General features: G+C 39.5%; 3 protein-coding genes across 4 annotated transcripts in view; 1 reads left to right on the forward strand and 2 right to left on the reverse strand.

Annotated features, from left to right (window-relative positions):
• Positions 1 to 383: 383 nt before the first annotated feature.
• On the forward strand, positions 384 to 5,006 carry LOC131980631 (insulin-like growth factor-binding protein 3). The gene is made up of 4 exons (XM_059344886.1): positions 384 to 774; positions 1,461 to 1,711; positions 3,026 to 3,145; positions 4,881 to 5,006. The coding sequence occupies exons 1-4, from the start codon at positions 384 to 386 to the stop codon at positions 5,004 to 5,006; spliced, it is 888 nt and encodes a 295-aa protein (XP_059200869.1).
• Positions 5,007 to 5,972: 966 nt separating this feature from the next.
• LOC131980849 (insulin-like growth factor-binding protein 1) lies at positions 5,973 to 11,805 on the reverse strand. The gene is made up of 6 exons (XM_059345158.1): positions 10,974 to 11,805; positions 10,615 to 10,719; positions 7,693 to 10,523; positions 7,436 to 7,566; positions 7,115 to 7,243; positions 5,973 to 7,009 (listed from the first exon to the last, which is right to left on the reverse strand). The coding sequence occupies exons 3-6, from the start codon at positions 8,036 to 8,038 to the stop codon at positions 6,884 to 6,886; spliced, it is 732 nt and encodes a 243-aa protein (XP_059201141.1). The 5' UTR covers positions 8,039 to 10,523; positions 10,615 to 10,719; positions 10,974 to 11,805; the 3' UTR covers positions 5,973 to 6,883.
• A 2,189-nt stretch (positions 11,806 to 13,994) lies between these two features.
• LOC131980612 (adenylate cyclase type 1-like) overlaps positions 13,995 to 17,719 on the reverse strand; it is a 40,757-nt gene continuing 37,032 nt past the window's right edge. For both annotated transcript variants that reach the window (XM_059344870.1, XM_059344869.1), the window contains exon 20: positions 13,995 to 16,828. In XM_059344870.1, the coding sequence (XP_059200853.1) occupies positions 16,418 to 16,828 (411 nt within the window). In that variant the 3' untranslated portion in view covers positions 13,995 to 16,417. The remainder of the gene's footprint in view (positions 16,829 to 17,719) is intronic.

Consider the following 17,719-nt stretch of genomic DNA (forward strand, 5'->3'; position numbering starts at 1 on the left):
TTCATTCAATGTGCATCTAATTAGCGGGCAAATGTATCATAAATTTAAATGTATTGGGAAATGTAAGACTCGGTTAAGGCAAATGTTTGCTAAAGTGTATTTAAATTAAAAACATTTTTTTTTTTTTAATCAAAAATAAATGTTAAGGAGCCACACCGTGATTGTCATTTTCTCGGTCTGCACTTGCTCTGATGGTTTTAAAGGAATAACGGAGTCGAGGCAATTCATCAGTAGACCACAAGCTATGCGGGGGTGTGACTACAGTCACTGGGGTCTATATATTGAGATGTTTTGTCCGGTGGCTTTATGTGAATGAGAGAGAAGCTGCCCAGTGAAAAGTCACCGCAGTAGGACAGTGCGCGCGCTTCCTCACTTTGACACATATGCTCTCAGACGCCACAATGGATTCCTGTTTTCGCGCACTTTGCATGACTTTTGTTCTGGCATCGTTCACCCGGAGGTCAGGTGCGGTCGGACCGGTTATCAGATGCGAGCCATGTGATGTTGGAGCGCGGCTTTTATGCAAACCTTTACCCAAAGACTGCGCCGAGAAAGTCCGCGAACCGGGCTGCGGCTGCTGCATGACTTGTGCGCTGAGCTTCGGCCAGCCGTGCGGCGTGTACACCGGGAGATGTGGCTCCGGACTGACTTGTCAGCATCAGCCCGGTGAGACGAAACCTCTGCAGGCTCTGCTGGAGGGACGGGGGATCTGTGCAAACGCTACTAATAAACGACTTACTGCCAGACCAACACCTCCAGTCAATGAACTGCCAGGTAATTGTTGCACCTTTTTCCATATGTGGGCACTTTGTTGATACTTTGTTTTTTAACGTTTAAAACCCCCTTAAAATAGTTGTATATGCATATTAATAGCAAATAACTGTTTTTTTTTTATTTGCTTCCCTCATTGAATCTACAAGCTTTTAATCAGATGATAAGTTAAATAATTTATCATGTCAATGTTGGTCAGTTTACAAGTTATTATCTCAATTACAATGAGAGCAGATATCCAGCTCTAACACTTGTTGATTTTACCCTATACATTCACCACAGTTTAAAGCCATAATATAATAATAATTAAGCCATAATAAGAATTTTATGGTGCAACTCAATATAATGTATTGTATCTCAGTGTGAAGACCTTAACCTCCTCCAGTCAGACTGAAATGTTGAGTTTTAGGAGATATTTTAGCTTGCTTTCTTAAAGGAAAGGGGCTGCAAGGTTTTAGGTTTTTCCACATTTGGAATGAAGTGGTGGCAGTTATCTTGCATATATCTGTTCATTTCCTGCCAAAAGTCAAAGATGCATATCATCTCAGGGAATGCTTCTGATAAACAGATTCCTCATGACCTTAAAGTGACCTCCAGCTCACTGATAACAGTCAGTTTGTCTAAAAAACACTCCTAATTGGAAGATTATGCGCTTTTTTGAGAATAAACGTGCTGTTCTAAAATTCCAGCAGATAATATTGAGACTCAGGATGAGGAAAGGAATTCCACCGGCTCAGGACTTCAGACCTCGTACAGCACCCACAGACCGTTGGGACCCCTGAGACCTCCACTTCACCCCTTCATCCCTTCTGCCAAGTCAGACGTCCTCAGACGGGAGCAGCAGAAGAGAACCCAGAGGTTTAAAATGGAGGAGCTCCCGGGACCACTCATCACAGACCAACAAAACTTCTCTCTGGAGACCAAACAGGAGCCCGAGTATGTAAGTACCACAACCATTTTTTTCTGTCTTCAGAGCATACTGGAGGAATGTTTTTCTCCTCTTCCTCTGTGTTTTCGTGTTTTTCTCCCCCTGCGGGTGATGAAATGTTTTGGGTAGCGGTGCTGATGGTTGGCAGGCATCAGGCGCAGTAGAATGGCATGGCAGCAAGCGGGTACGATGGCCCTGCGGCTGACCTGGGTCAGGCGGTTGTTTGGCCACAAGGCGTCCGCGTGCCGGGTGTACTGGGAGCCAGCGAATGATGGATTGGCCTATGTGAGTGCCTGTTGGGAAGCCCTGCTGCTATTTTGATCTTCTCTTTGGCCAGAGAAGTGAGCACACACTAGTAATGGGCTTTGACTGGCTGCTTTGATTAGTGACTGGAGTACTTGGACTTGAGGACAAGCCTTTTGGCTGTCTCTTTGAGCTCTTTGAATTCACTTTATCCCCCATCCTTTGTGTAAAGTGTAAGAGTTCTAAGCTGCTTTAGCAAACTGTTAAGCCGATACAAGTCGGTCAGATGAATTAATTTCACATCCGTCACCTCTTTCATATTGCAGCCACCATTGTGTAGGTATTACGGCAGAGCAGTGTGTGATGCAGTGTGAGTAAGCTTTGTAAATGTCTTTATTTAAAAAACAAAACAAAATTTGGGTCAAAATCACACTACAAAATGAAATATTAGCTTGTGCGAACTGTATCAGCTGCACCTGAAGTTTGAGCTGGCTAACCCCCCTCTCTTACCTTCAGGGCTATAAATCGAACTCGATTGTTTTAGGAGATTGTTTGGATTGTGTTGTTCATACTGCTCCTATAATCCCAACAACACCATGGTTGAATGCTAGCCTGCGTGCATTTTTTTAGCCCAACATTTTTGAAAAACACCGGATAAAAAAACAGGAGAGGAGATATAAAGGAGTCTTAATTATCATCCAGATGCTTCATACTGGGTTAATATAGTTGGAATTATTGTCTTCCTTTTGTTTTTCACCATCAAATATCAGAATTTCACTTGTATTGGTATCAGCTACTAAATTCCTGGTGTCATGACATCCCAACATTTTTTGACTGTTTTTGAAAGTTGTTTTTTTTTGGTGTTTTAATCACCACAAACAAAGTGGCATCTAGTTCCATTATATTCAAGAGAAGTTGGACATCTTTATGGCTGATGTCTACAACACTTCGCTTCACACCGAAACCCTCTAGATAGATAAATAGCTCTACAGGTGAAAGGTGAAATATGTATTTTTGATTTTGGGGTGAACTGTCCCTTTAAGTATTGGTACAGTAACTGTTTATGTGTTCCCTCATCTGTAGGGTCCTTGTCGGAGAGAGATTGAGAGCATTCTCAGCAGCCTCAAGATTACAGACATTCTCAACCCCAGAGGTTTCCGCATACCAAACTGTGACAAGAAGGGCTTCTATAAGAAAAAACAGGTAAAAAAACCCATAAAAAAGCACATTCACAGGATATTGACTGATACTGTATGCTTAAATATACATTAATGCATCGATTTCACGAGAGGCTTCACAACATTTAAACATCTACTTGATAAAAACTTTCAATCTGTTTACAACTTTGAAAGGCCGTAAAAAGGAAACCCACATTTCCTTTTTTTATATGCTGCATTAATAAAGAGCCAATGCTGAAGTCTAGTGACTCAAACTTTAAGTCTCCTGTAGCCCAATTACAGATTCGTAGCTGTCCTCCTGTATTCATTGGTAGTCATTAGAGCCTCATCATTGCACCACCACACCAGTGAGGTAGACCCTAGCCACTGGATCTGGAGACAGGAACCACAGGGGCCAAACCCCAGTGGGGTTGACGGCTGGGACGATGGCCGTTTAACGGGAACCCTCCCAGGGAGACAGACGTCAAGGTGGCCACCGGCTCCCGATGCGCTCCCCCCATAATTGCTGGACTTTTGCGAAGCATGCACAGAAATAGAGCTGCAGCCATCCCCACGCTCACATGGTTCACCCACGATCGGGTTGTAATAAATGAGTGGTTCTGACGCATTCATATGGAGGCACTTAGGGCTCCCGCGCCACTGCATCACCGAGGCAGCTTTTCTTATAACATAGCAGTCCCTCCTGCTTAATGGAAGTGTTCTCCTTGACCTGCAATCATCTCATAACCAGCCTCACAACGCCAGGCTCATTGTCTTTGTTTATGTAGAATGGACCTAGTGTACCGCTGCTGAGCCCTGAGGGGCTGAAGGAGTGGCACACATTTCATGTTGGTCAGTGTAATTTGGACGTTTGCATGATTTTTAGCAAAAAAAAAAAAACCCTCTCTTATTACAGCCCTTAATAACAGTAAATGTCTTTTTAGGGGGGAAAATACCCTGGACATATTAAATGCTGGCAATAAACTGTGCATAACATTTTGATTTCTATATTATTTTTTCCCTATCATACAATTTGTCTTGCAGCTAAAATTTAAACCCCTTATGATACATTTTTTGTTCCACGCAAAATTAAGTGAAGATAAGATCTCCTCCCTTGATACGTCCTATGCAACAGTAATCTGATAACAAAAGAATGCTTCTGCAGCTCAGTCAAACCCTGCTGAAATATTGAACTAAATAAGGATGTCTTCCTTCCTGATCAGCTCTGTCTCCTCCGTGGAGCAGCAGCACAGTTGCGTTAGCCCTTGAAATGAATGGCTGCATGTTTTACTAGAGTGGAGGTTGACCTTTAGTAAAATTGGCAGTAAAATAACAGCCCTTGGGTAGCTCCACAGACTCTGTAAGTCATTTGTAGTACCCATAATTTGGAGCTGTGGGGTATAATCAGCAACAGATGATTCGTACTGGCCACCAGCTTCTGAAAATAGATCTTGGTTCTCAGTTGTTCACAAACGGGACTAAGCAAATATTTTACCAGGTTTCTGTTTACCTTAAAGGTCTCTATATGTGTGTGTAACAGGAGGTAGACCATAAAAGCAGCTCAAAATACCACAGCACGTTGGATAACCAAGGCTGCGTCGACTCAGCACAATCTGACCATTAATGCCTCTTAACTATTGCTGTTCTATTTCATTGTGTAAAGTGGCTTGTTACTCATAATGCTGCAGATTCAACTGGATTTACACATTTAGCAGCCCCCGCTCCCCCTCACTTATTTCTCTTTCCTCTTTTTACCTCCTTGTCCCTTCCTTCACTTTCAGTGCCGTCCATCCAAAGGCAGAAAGCGAGGCTTCTGTTGGTGTGTGGACAAATACGGGCAGCCTTTGCCAGGTTTTGATGGGAAGGAGCGAGGAGACGCCCAGTACTACAACTCCGAGAGCCAATAGGAGCAGATCGGGACGGAGGGAGGGAGGGTGGGAGTGAGCGCAAGAAGAATTGTAAACAAATGGAGACACTGAGGATATTGGGAGAGAGGTCAAGAGATGGCTCAGCCGATATATGGATGTTTGCTATTTCTGTCTGTTGCCTGTGGGACCTTTTTCTGAGGCAGAGCAAGGGGAACAGAGGAAGAATACCAGGAGGGAATAAAACCCTCTGTGTCAAAGTACTTTTCTGGGATGGATGGATTCTTCATAAGCTTTTTGTCTCTGACCTAACTGGGACAACTTCTGAACTTAAAGAATTGATCTCAGAGGCCTTATTCTCATTATAAAACACAGAGACGTTTGTCACAAACATTGATGAGAGTGCTCTTCATTTACGCACAATTAAGCGGCATTGCACACGTGTACATGCTTGTGATGTGTAATCATAAATCGTATGCTTGAGATTTGTTAAAAAGACATTGTGTGTGGTCACGACAACCATAAAATGTATGTATGAATATGTCCACCAGAGTAAGCATGCAGTGCCTTACTATGAATTCCTATTCCTATGAATTCCATTGTTGCTTCCTGCTCCTCGGGGAGTTGGACTGGACTGTGCAGCTCAAACACTACAGTGCGTATAAAGTTTTTTTAAAGCTGGATCTGAAGCCACAAGAAGAGGGACGTTTCCTTTAATCTGTACTGTGGTTGTTACTGTTTTGTTGTCACTTTGCATAAGCTGAATTTTTGGGATAAAGGCCACAAAACCGTTATCTCTGTGTAGCCAGTGATCACTTTCATCACTTGCCTTCATTTAAGTAATTACGCTGTTTGCATGTACAATGCAACCCTCAGAGGTCTATTTTTACTTAATAAAGGCAGAATAAAATTATCCAGGCGTTGCATTTTCATTTTATCTCCCTCTTGTATGAAACACACTTTTTTGGCAGTTAAAACACACATTTAAACATGACTCAGCTGTAATTAAATAACATCTTTATTGGATGCACATCCACAGAATTAGAAGAATATATACATGGTTTCAACAAAACGGATAACATAATAATGGAATAGCAGCATTCCTGGTAAATAGCATTTAAAAACACCGCACTGCACATGAGCTCTTGACAACAAACAAAAGCATAAACACATGATTGAATCACAATAAATACTTGAATAGATGCTTAAACATTTTTTTTTAAAATCTCTTAACGTGAGAAAGGTGTAGCTGAGAAGAGCCCTCAGAAACCTTCTGCTAAACCTGCTGAGACTAGTAGAGGTAGACAAATGCAGAACAACCCATCCCAGACCTCAAGGTGGCTTGGATGAGCCCTGATATGTTTGTGTTTGGCCACCGTGCACATACCTGCGGCACTTTAAGTATTTCCCCCAATACCCATTGAGGAAACGCCAATGGAGATACATTCAGACAATGTCAACACGTTGAATGAATGAGCGGCTGTGTTGTTTCGTGCAGTGCACAGCTCCAGTTTTGAATGAATTTAAAAAAAAGAAAAAAGCCAATCCCGAAGACTCTGAAATTGGCTTGGCAGAGCTGTGGACCTGTGGTTTTTGAGCAATGGAGTTATTTAGTCAGAAACACAAATGTATACAGTGTTGCCCTATTTACAATCGGGGGGAAAATGGGCAAACATATAAAAAATCTAAAAATGACAAATGGTTGATGCTAGTAAGAATAAATAAGTCTTCATACATACATAATGTAAATAAAATGAGAGGAAATTTCCTCCTCTGAAATAGGATTTAACATTTTGTGTGAATGAGTGCGTTTTTATGAAAGGAAGTCAGTTCATGGACCCTCTCTCTTCCACTTTATGGAATATGTTTGCTTGTGTCTATATCTGTTTGTGTTTATGTGTTATAACAGAGTCCATCCTTCAGTGAGTGACTTCTTGATGACACTCTGAGTCACCAAGCAGGTCACTCGACCCTGGGAGCTTCTTCCCATTCCAGGAAGACACACACCAGCAGCGAGCGGGCGGTCCAACCAGAGATGACTCACACTGAAAGAGAAACAGAGATGGGAAACCGCACGAGTAAATCACCCAGTTCGCTTTAGGATGAGTATTTTCTAGCAGGTGGAGCGAATTTTTGTTTGCAGTTCTCACCTGCTTGGCCTTGTAGAAGCCGTACTTATCGCAGTTGGGGAGGTAGAAAGTTGTGAACTTCTCTCCTTGTTTCTGCTGAGAGCTGGATATCATGTCCAATGCTGCATGCAGTTCAATGTGACAAGGACCCTGTGCACATAGGGGGGAAAACAGTGAGAACTACACCCACATGTAAACAAACACACTATATATTCACTATATGAATCCCAATGATCTCTCTTAAAATAGCCACAGCTGTGCAGAAACAAGCGCTCCCTCTAGTGGAAGGAAGGTAAATGACTTTGCCTCTTCAATAGGTCATGTTGATGTTTTTTTGCTCACCTCATGTGCCAGTTTGTTGCGGATCGAATTGACCTTGGCCTTGATGCTCTCTTGGTTCTCTGCAGTGTCTTGGTGATCCAAGGGAAGGTTGAGACTCAACAGGTAGTGCAGGGAGCTGTGGTCAGCTTCCTCTGTAAATGTTTTAGAGAGAAATTTACTTTATTGTTCAAAATAGTAGTTTTTGGGTCACATTATGACTTTCAGAACTTAAAAGCAGCAAATATCAACAGTAAACATATATAATAAACCTTGAATACCTTGGCCCAGGTCTTCAGTGCAGACTCCTTGTCCTCTGGTCAGAGCATGGAGCGGCCTGGCCTCACCGGGCCTAGCAGTGCAGCGGAGACCAGTCTCACAGTGGGCTGTGTGAACCCCACAGGATGCTCCTTTCGCCAGAGCGCAGGCCATGCAGCAGCCGCAGCCAGGCTCCCTCAGCACCTGGCTGCAGTCTGCTGGGATGGCAGGACAGTCGTTGAGTTTCTCTGGAGTGCAGGCAGCACATCTGATGGGCTCCGGTCCCACCACTGGAGACGCCCTCACCGCAGCCAAGACAACTAGAGCCACTGCTGCCACCAAAGTCAGCTTCTCATGTAATCCAGGCATCTTGAGTCTTCAGATAAGTATTCTCTTCTTTCTCTGCTGGCTGCTCAGTATGACTGTACTTTTCTCTCTAAACTGACTTCTGCGAACCGGCAGTATTTATATGAACATCTGGCCTCCAGAGGCATTAATGATTGACACGCTGACAGATATAAAATATTTTTGACAAAGCCGCTTGAAGCGGTAGATGACCCTGCTTGACGTGCGTAGATCTAAGTTCACAAGGTCCGCTGTCAACATTGACTTTGGAACATAAAGTGATTGTACATCAAAACAACCCTGTTTTTTGGTCGACCAAATTACTGAAATCTGTCTTTACTTTGGAGGTCATGAAAACAATACAGCTGTTTGAAGAAATGTATCAATAAAGAAGAAATGAACAACATTCACAATAGGTAATACTACACAAAGGAGTGAGTTATAGGGTATGAGATAATTACTGGTCATTATGAAAACTCTGTTTTTGTTGTTGACAGACTCTTATTCTGTGAAGTAATGCTGACAGATTGTGCTTTGACACTGTTTTCCACACTAAAACCCTATTTGTCCTTTCAGTCTCTTTGGTGAAGGTTCCTCTTATCGGGTAGACAGATAAACAAGATCATTCCCCTTTAGGGTTGCATAACCCTAACATTATGGATTGCTCTGTTAGAATCACAACATGTTTGTCTGAAGAAAGGTGGTAGTAACAGCTTGTTTCCTTGGTGTAGTATTTGTCATAACTATGTATGGCAAATGCCAAATACCTCAATTTACCTCAATGTGTAATATACACAACACCACTCATGCTGTGTACTTTATATGACCCCTTTCAAGTTCTGTTTGTCTTTTCAACAGGCAACTGATATCTAAGGACTACACGGTGGTGTATTAGTTAGCACTTTTGCCTCACAGCAAGAAGGTTCGAATCTGAATCGAATCTTCTGTGTGGAGTTTGCATGATCTCCCTGTGTCATCGTGGGTTGTCTCCAGGTCCTCTGGCTTTATCAGGATTATTAAAATTAGTTAGACATGATATAGATTATAGATATAGATTTGGACAATCTACACTATGACCATTTTTAGACAAACAGAACTATAGACCAGTTTGGAGAAAATACGTTTTATAAAAATCTGGTGTTCATTGATATCGATTAGTTCCGTCAAAGATGCCCTTTGAAGCTAGATGGAGACATTTATGGTTGCAAGCCATCAAACAGACGGACTGGACCACTGAAATCATCTGAAATTCTCCGATATATATCATTAATTGCATATGGGATTGTCTAGACTTCAAATTCCTGCTCTAATGTAACTGATCATCACAGGTTGCAGCCACTCTGCTTTTTAATGTTGAGCTGTGTGTCTGAGATCCAACAGCACAGACATCGTTACTCTTGTTTCTCTCTATTATTAGTATGTCGATTTTTGTCCAAAATGGTCAAATTTTAAAATGCCTAAAAATGCTATAAATACCTCAATTATACTCTGTTGATACATGTGGTAATATAATTTGTCCAAAAATAGCAAAAAAAAACACCATATTATGGGATGTCCAAAAAATGACACCCTCAAAAAAAGTCATACGCATGTCGATTTTTGTCAAAAATTGTCAAATTTTAAAATGCCTAAAATTGGAAAATAATATTCTGTTGATACATGTGGTAGTATAGTTTGTCCAAAAATAACAAAAAAAAAAAAACAGAATATCATGGGATGTCCAAAAATGAGCCCCTCATAAAAAGGTCATATATGTATGTATAGTATTCATAGGTCCAGTCTGTCTGTTTAATGGCTTGCAACCATAAACGTCTCAGTCTAGCTTCAAAGGGAGTCTTTGACAAAGTCATCGATAAGAATGGACAGGTTTTTTTTTTCTGACATCCAATGGCACAAACAGACATCGTTTCCCTTTATTTCCTTGTTTTCAGAGATCGGCCGTTGTCTCCCTCTGTCGTTGCTTCCCTCTGTATTCCTTTTACTTTTTTGTAAAAACTATCAAGAGTATCAAGTGTACAATCATACAAGTTGCTTTTACTTTTTTTTTACAAGTATTTCTTATGGGAGACACACATGCCGTATAAATAAAAATAGCATGAAAGAAAAAAACAAAACAATGAATGAACACAATACAAAACCCAACTACAAAAATATGATATTAACTCCAATAAGAACAAATGTTTCTGACCATGCGGTCATCACTCCCTAGTGTATTTTATTATTGTGCCATAGCTACTTTGTTGTTTTTACTGATGATGACACAAAATAATCTGACTTTGTACATTACACATGGACTTTACTCTGTGGCAGTGCCAACTCTTAAAAGGGCATTGTATCCGTGACAAGCGTGCTCTACATTCAGTCTTCCCGCACAAGGCCACTGGTTGCCGTGCCCTACATGTGACACGCTGCAAGGCCTGTCAGAGTGTTACTCAACCACTAGTTGGTAAGTTGTTGCCTCCTCAATGTTGACCATCAGACTCACCAGCCAATCAGGAAACGGCTCCGCCTTAAAAATAATTGAGGAGTGAAGAAAACTACATTATAATCCGTATTTAAAAAAAAAAGTTTAAACATCTTTGCTTAAAATTATCACTCACAAATGGAGATGCTGTCTTGCCACTTTTCTTGTTTGTCTTCTTCTGCACTGGTGCTTCAGTTGATGTGGGTTTTTGCCATCGAATCTTGTAAGCCTTAAAGGGGACCTAGGCCCATTTTCAAAATGGATACATGTTATTTCTTGTAAAACAATGAATTGGGAAAGGTGTTATAGATGACACTGAGAGCACTCATGGGTGGGAGTGTTCTTTGTAATTCTTTCTTCAGAACAGATAACACAACATTTGAATTCATTTTCTCAGGCAATGTAAAAAACACTGGAATTCATAATTTAGGTTTTAATCAGAAGAACATAATCTCTTTTCCATTTGAGTTGCCTGATATTTAATTTTCACCTTACCTTTCTTCTCAGCACACCACTCCTGGACCTCTTCTCATTTCCTAATCTTTCCTGCCGAGGTGGGGTAGCTTCATCACTTAAATCCACTGCATGTGTCATTGGATCTGACTCAGAAAAATTCTCTGTTTCCTCCTGGGGACTGATGGTAGATTGGATTTGAAGAAAACTCTCCTGCCTGAGGTCACGAGACATTCGTCTAGGTCTCAGGAGCCTCAGCAGAGGTGCATCATCTTCATCTTCATCGCTCTCTTCTTGTGCCATTACCTCTTCTGACTCCACACCTACTTGAATGTGAAAGTCTTCCTCACACTCCTCTCTTTCTCCTGTTTCGCTTCCTTCGGTTTCATCTCCCTGCTCGGACTCTTCCTGTATGGCCTCCAGACGTTTCCTCTTTTCCCCGTTTACATTCATGTTTGTTTTAAAAATAAAGAGAAGAATTAACTTAGAAAGGCCATTCAAGGATCAATTTTTATGGCTTTTGAACAAATTTTAAACAGGAAAATACATGAAAATTACATGTTGCTGCTAAACGTCCATGATGACTGAGCTTTGAAGGATCCTGTGGTTTCAGGTTGTCATTAGCTGATTATTGAAATCAGGTGTGGAAGCTTAATTACAGACAGGTGGCAGTGGGTAAAAGTGTCCTTTGCCACATGAAGGGAAAAAATGAAAAGCAACCTAAGCTAAAGATTCAATAAAGTCAAATCAGTGTATTGATATAGATCGATTTAAAATTTTGAAATGTGTGCTTTGTTTTAAAGGGACACCCCAACAATTTTACACACTAAGTTATGTTTCTTTGCGACAATGGGAAGCTAAGCAACTGAGCCAGTGGTATCAAAGATGTATAAATAACATATAACATTGACAGTCACCATAAACACAGTACAACATTTCTATAATTGAATTTATATGTGCAATATTATTTTCCATATCCAACTGCTGACTCTGTCTACATTGTATGTAATGTTCCTAAAGTTTTTTTAAAATTTTATCTTATTTTTGTTTTATTTGTTAATACTTTTTATTGTGCTACTTGTTTATATTGTAAATTGTGAATACTTGCTAATATTTCTCGTTTATACTGCTGTTTACTATTTATTGTTTTTTGCTTTCCACTTTGCTGCTGTAACAATTGAAATTTCCCTGTTGTGGGACTAATAAAGGAAATTTTAATCGTAATCGTATTTGTAATCTTAATCTTACTCTTAATATGTTTTTGGAGCTTGACTCATTCTTGATAAACTCAGGATATTTACAATTGTGCTGATTTGACCCATTTCATGTAAATGGCTGAAGAAATTTCGCTTCAAAATTTGATTAGACTTTAATGGAAACACAGCTACTGTCTTAACACTTGTCTCATTCATTGTCTTAAAAGTTATTTCCAAATCGCATATTTTCAGGAGACTTAATTGGAAATTATTATAAAACTACATACAATTAAGAATGATTACAAAGGTCTACTGTTTGGTTTGTTGTTGAAACTTCCATAACCTCACGTTGACCCTTTTTGCCCCGATGACACGCGGGGGAGTGTTATTTGTGAACCATGACTCACCTTGGATTCCCTTCATTGCCTAATGTCAACGTTCGGGAACTTTTACCATGACAGTAATAACAACAGCTGCACTTTATAGCTTTTTTCTGTAAAGAAGAACTCTGTTAGGATACATCATGATTACAATTCATCACAAATGAACTGGTTGTAAGAAAAAGTAAGAAAAAGTAGTACTAATACTGTACTGTACTGAAAGTGATTGAGCAAGCCAACCGTTTGTTGACTTAACTGTTACACTGAGTGAACCCAAGACAAATTCTACATCAGCGCTGGGAAAACAATTTTGGCCCCTGCTCAGTGTTTGGAACATGGTGACATTCATCTGGCTGTGGGTTGCACAACTCCACTGTTTGGCATAATAAGCCTGTCATTGTCTGCCATATTTTGCTGCGTAGAGTTAAAGCTGTTATTTTAAGAGCCATAAACTAAGGTGTGAGGAATTAAATTTTATAGGGTGGAACTAACAGGGAAAACTGCCTATAAAAAGTTATATTTGTTACCCGCTGATCATTTGCTGCGCTGCATGCTGCGTCTGAGGTTTGGGGGGACAAAATGTAAATATTGTGTTTTAGATTGAAAATCCTCATATGGCTCATGGCTAAAACTCAACAAAAAAATATTCATTTACACCCTCGGTCACAATACACACGTTTTATATTTCTGTACCCAACTTAAAAAAATGTTTTATTATTATTGTTATTTTTATTTTTTATTTTTTTTCTGTCTATTGACATCAGTGGTAGAGGAATGTAGGTATGGGTAAGTATGGACAAACGTACTTGAAGTCTTAAAATAAAAAGTAATCAAAGCAGAAAAATGTCCCTGTCCTGTGACTGTAATACTATTATATATTACATCAGTAGATTATTACTCATGTATTTATGTAAAAGGATTTTACTGCTGCAGCTGATTAAGTTGGAACTTATTTTGCAACTTCATTATGGTTTAATCCTGCTGTTGATTATTTTCTCTAAAAAAAAATTCATTGGTTTGGGAAAATTTGAACAAAACTTAACTAGAAAAGCAGCAGATCCTCAAATTTGTGAAACTGGAACTACTGAATGTTTTTGCATTAAAAATGTTCAACCATTAATGCCATATAATGTCATAATGCCAATTAATTTTGTGTTGGTCGACTAACTGATTCACAAAATAACCCCTTTCAGCTGTATTTATATAAATCGTTGGCGAGTTTAATTTAAAACAAAACATCATATTTTATAAGCATTATAAATAACATTTATTTATAATAACTTTGTATGTTAATGTGCTAAAATCTTAAGTACCTAAAGCTTCAAATAAATGTATTGAAGCAGAAAGGCCAATATTTCCCTCTGAGATTAAGTGAAAAGACTCAATTAAAGGACAAATACCTGAAAAAAAAAGTGCAGTTCTTGAGGAAAGGTACTTTTGTAAATCCCACCACTAACATTAACATTCAAACTCATACTTTTTAAATATTTTATACACCAATATTGTCTTTATTACAAAATATTCAATAACCCAACTTTACACTGTACAAGATACAACATAGTTTACAGCTTTTGGCTATTTACAAAAAGAATGATCTGCATATCAAAGTGAGTATATCTAAAAAGGCAGGTTGCAATCACTGTAAGCTTATTGAGTAAGGCAAAAACTTGAAACATGATGTATTTACACTTTTGCAGATCAAGAGAAAGTTCAACGCTGATAAAGATATAGGCTACAAAGATATCTGAAGTGCCTGGCATTTCTGAGACTGTTTGTATCAGAGAGAGAGACGTGCTAAAGCTTCTATTTTCTTGAGGAAAACTCAAAATGTAGCTTAAATATAGCAAAAAAGCTGGAGTATGTAAAGTATGCCTGAAAGATGACACTGCACCAAAGTTTTTGTGGTCTCAAGAAATGTGTCAATGTACATGGAGCATCTGAAAGGCTTAGGCTAAAGGACGAGCTCGTGCATTTGTGGAAGTTATGTGCTTACTCTATGTGCTTAAATAATGTATGTGCTCTCTTCTGTGTGGATGAATGCCTTCCTGGATATCTACAAATATGTTGCACCATACATAGTCCATGTGTGATGTTGATTATTCTTTGTGATTGGTCCAGTTTTGGCATTAACTAGTTTCCATAGCAGCACACATCCCACTCATTAAAATTATTCTTTAGATTTCCTCTGTTCGTTGACCTTTACTGCTTCCCCACTGTCCACGCCATTTCTTGTGTGTTGACTTAATACGCCACATTGTAATAAAGCAACTACAAGGAACTTTCTTTTTGTATTGATTTTGGCGGCCCCTGTGGACAAAAATGGTAGTGCTTCCATCAGCACCATCGATCTGAAAAGATGCAAATTATTTTTAATACAATTTTCCCATTTGAAACACAGCTGTTTACAGGATGCACAGCGAATAAACTGTGTTTTAGCCACCAACGTAAATTCATATATTTATGCACGTCTTACGATGTACTCCATAAATAAAATACATATTACATATCTGTCTAGGAGGAAGGGGGCCAATTTAGGATCAATTTCAGATCCTTTTAAATCCCACAATTCTTTGTCATCTATAGAATGACTAACTCCTGTCCTGGCCCAAGCTACATCACTGTCACTTTAAGCTTTTACTTCAGTCAATTATTCTCTTTTTCTCTTTGCTGATCCTGCCCAAGTATCAGCCATAACCACAAAATAAAACATCAAAAATAAAATTCTCTAAAGAAAAATCTCTTCCTGGGCTCTTTCAACTTGCTAACATGCTATTCATTGAAACCCTCCCTAGGAAAATGTAAACACCTTCTGTTCTGCATGCTGTAAATCAGTTAATCTGATTCCGTGGGAAATCGGACTCGCAGACAGGCATTATGCATAATTACATAGAAATTGCCAATCTTTTCTCTCTCGTTTGCTTGTGTTGGTCATACAGAGGCATCAGTTTTAAATTGAGAATGCTTTCTAAACTGTTCAAAACTCCTTGTAGTTGCTTAAAACTATTGTGAACCAGTACAAAATAATATAAAACATTCAGGAAACCTTATTTCCTCTTTGCAGGGTTCAAAAAGACACTTTTAAAGTCTATTGAATGCCAGATGTGTTCAACCTACTGCAACTTGTTCTCTTCTCTCCTGTATGTTGAGGCAATATAAGCAGTAAAACTAAAGATCTATGGAAAGCTCAATACTTTGGTTTTCTTTCAACAGGAGTACCGTTACTATGGCTGTCAACTCTTAAAAAGTCATGCACTATTAACTGTAAATATGTCTCAAAAAAAGCATATTTCTAGTGATTACTAGTGATTCTAGTATTTCTATCTAGTGAGTTCTGAGTATAAAAAAAGTACTTTGTGCTGTTTCGTTACAATTCAGAATTAACCACACATGCATACACACACTCACAAGTACACACATGCATGCTTACACACACCAAAAAGAAACAACACTATTTTACACTGTAAATAATGCAATGTATCCTTGGCATAATCAGAAAGACAGTGCAAAAGCAATAGCATGATCAGTCTTTTTGTGGATATAAATGCACATATCCCTTGTACATGGAATATGTACCACATAGAAAACAAAGATGCACATTATACCTGGATTTGAGGGAACCCAGGACACCACAAACCTAATCATCTGGTATAGAGATGTTGAAAGAGGATTTGAGATTCCAGGTATCTTTCTTATTCACTCCACGTTTGTCTTCCAAGAGTGGAAAGCAGTTAAAATTCCCTAAAAGCGAGTATGATTGTCATTTCTCCGGAAGTTCCTATCCTGAATGAGCACATTCTGGGTTGCGCCAGTAGCTCAGGATTTAAAGGAAGTACCTGGACAGCCCTGTCTTCTCCAGGCCTCCAACCAGGGTTTTCTTTTCTTTCTTCAGTGAAGTTTGTAGTCTTTCTTCCTACACTGCTACATCTGCCACAGCCTCAATATCAATATCTGTCACCTCTAAGTCCTCCTCATCCTCCTCACCCACTGCGGGCACGAAGGATGAGGGCAGGCATGTCGCTTGGCTGTTGCTGCTGTTGGCAACGTTCATCTGCATGTTGCTGCCCATGCTGGCAAACGCGGTCAGGCTGGCGGCGGAGGAGACGCTGCCCAGATTGGTCGGGACGCTCGTCTTGCCACAGGAGTGGATCCGGCGCGCCAGGCTGGCGGAACGCACCACTGAAGAAGTGGTTGCAGTGCCCACGCCCTGAACTTTGCCTTCCAAGAAGTAAGTCAGCATCTCACCTTTACCCTTGACACTGACTTTGCCACGGCACACCAGGTCATAGTTGGTATTGAGCAGGCGATAGACATCTTCGGTCACCTTTATTATACAAACAAAGAAAACATGCATTCATATCTATTCACATAAATTCAATCTAATATAAAACCAAACAAACACATAATGTAAATATTTATTTATTATTTACTTGTCTGTAGTGTTTATACTAAGATTTAGTGGAATCTACTTTGCCTCAAACTATGTCTTATGCCAAAATGTTATTACGAATTTTGAAATATTTATATTGAAAGTTTTTTTTAAATGTGTAAGCAAATGGGGGCAACATTGTTTATGGCATCAACATGCATCAAACGCATCAAACTTGAGGTCCTGATTCATGTTGGTCTACTTAGACATGTAACACACGAGTACAAGTTTTTAAAAAATAGTTTTATGTTTTTATGATATGTGACTTTCATCTTTATAACAGTAGTTTTGATTTTTTTAAATTAGTTTTCCCCAAGCAGCCTATGTCTGAAAGTGAAGCCAATGCAGAAGTACCTCAAACCTGCATTCTTTCTAGTGACCAGCAGGCGCCGACTCCAATGAAGGCAAAAATAAGTAAGATTGTATAGAAGTCTATGAGAAAATGACTCTACTTCTCACTTGATTAACATTTTTCTTACTGAGTTTATGGTCTCAATTATTGACTACAACTCTTTTTATAGTACTGCAGGATGTTCATTTAGTAAACTATGGTAACACAGTTGGTACAATATATTGGTACAATAAAACAGTTTAGGTGTCCAGTTTAGGGCAGGGACACCTTGTGATTGATTGTGTGTTTTTGAACCTTTCACAGTGTGTTTTCACTTCATGAAGACTTTGTGTTTGGTTGTACTGAAACAAGCTCTAAGGAGTCGGCTGGCTTCTTATTTTTGCACTTTGCTAACCATGCTAGCTAGTGCTAGAGCTAACTGATAACTTAGAGTC

The sequence above is a fragment of the Centropristis striata genome, chromosome 11 (assembly GCF_030273125.1).
Source record: "Centropristis striata isolate RG_2023a ecotype Rhode Island chromosome 11, C.striata_1.0, whole genome shotgun sequence".
NCBI classification, from domain to species: domain Eukaryota; kingdom Metazoa; phylum Chordata; class Actinopteri; order Perciformes; family Serranidae; genus Centropristis; species Centropristis striata.

Coding starts and splice junctions, on each gene's coding strand:
- LOC131980849 (XM_059345158.1), bottom strand. CDS start 8,038: ATGCCTGGATTACATGAGAAGCTGACTTTGGTGGCAGCAGTGGCTCTA. Junction 7,567..7,692: donor CACTGAAGACCTGGGCCAAG/GTATTCAAGGTT, acceptor AAACATTTACAG/AGGAAGCTGACCACAGCTCC. Junction 7,244..7,435: donor GCAACAAACTGGCACATGAG/GTGAGCAAAAAA, acceptor CTATGTGCACAG/GGTCCTTGTCACATTGAACT.
- LOC131980631 (XM_059344886.1), top strand. CDS start 384: ATGCTCTCAGACGCCACAATGGATTCCTGTTTTCGCGCACTTTGCATG. Junction 775..1,460: donor TCCAGTCAATGAACTGCCAG/GTAATTGTTGCA, acceptor CTAAAATTCCAG/CAGATAATATTGAGACTCAG. Junction 3,146..4,880: donor GCTTCTATAAGAAAAAACAG/GTAAAAAAACCC, acceptor CTTCACTTTCAG/TGCCGTCCATCCAAAGGCAG.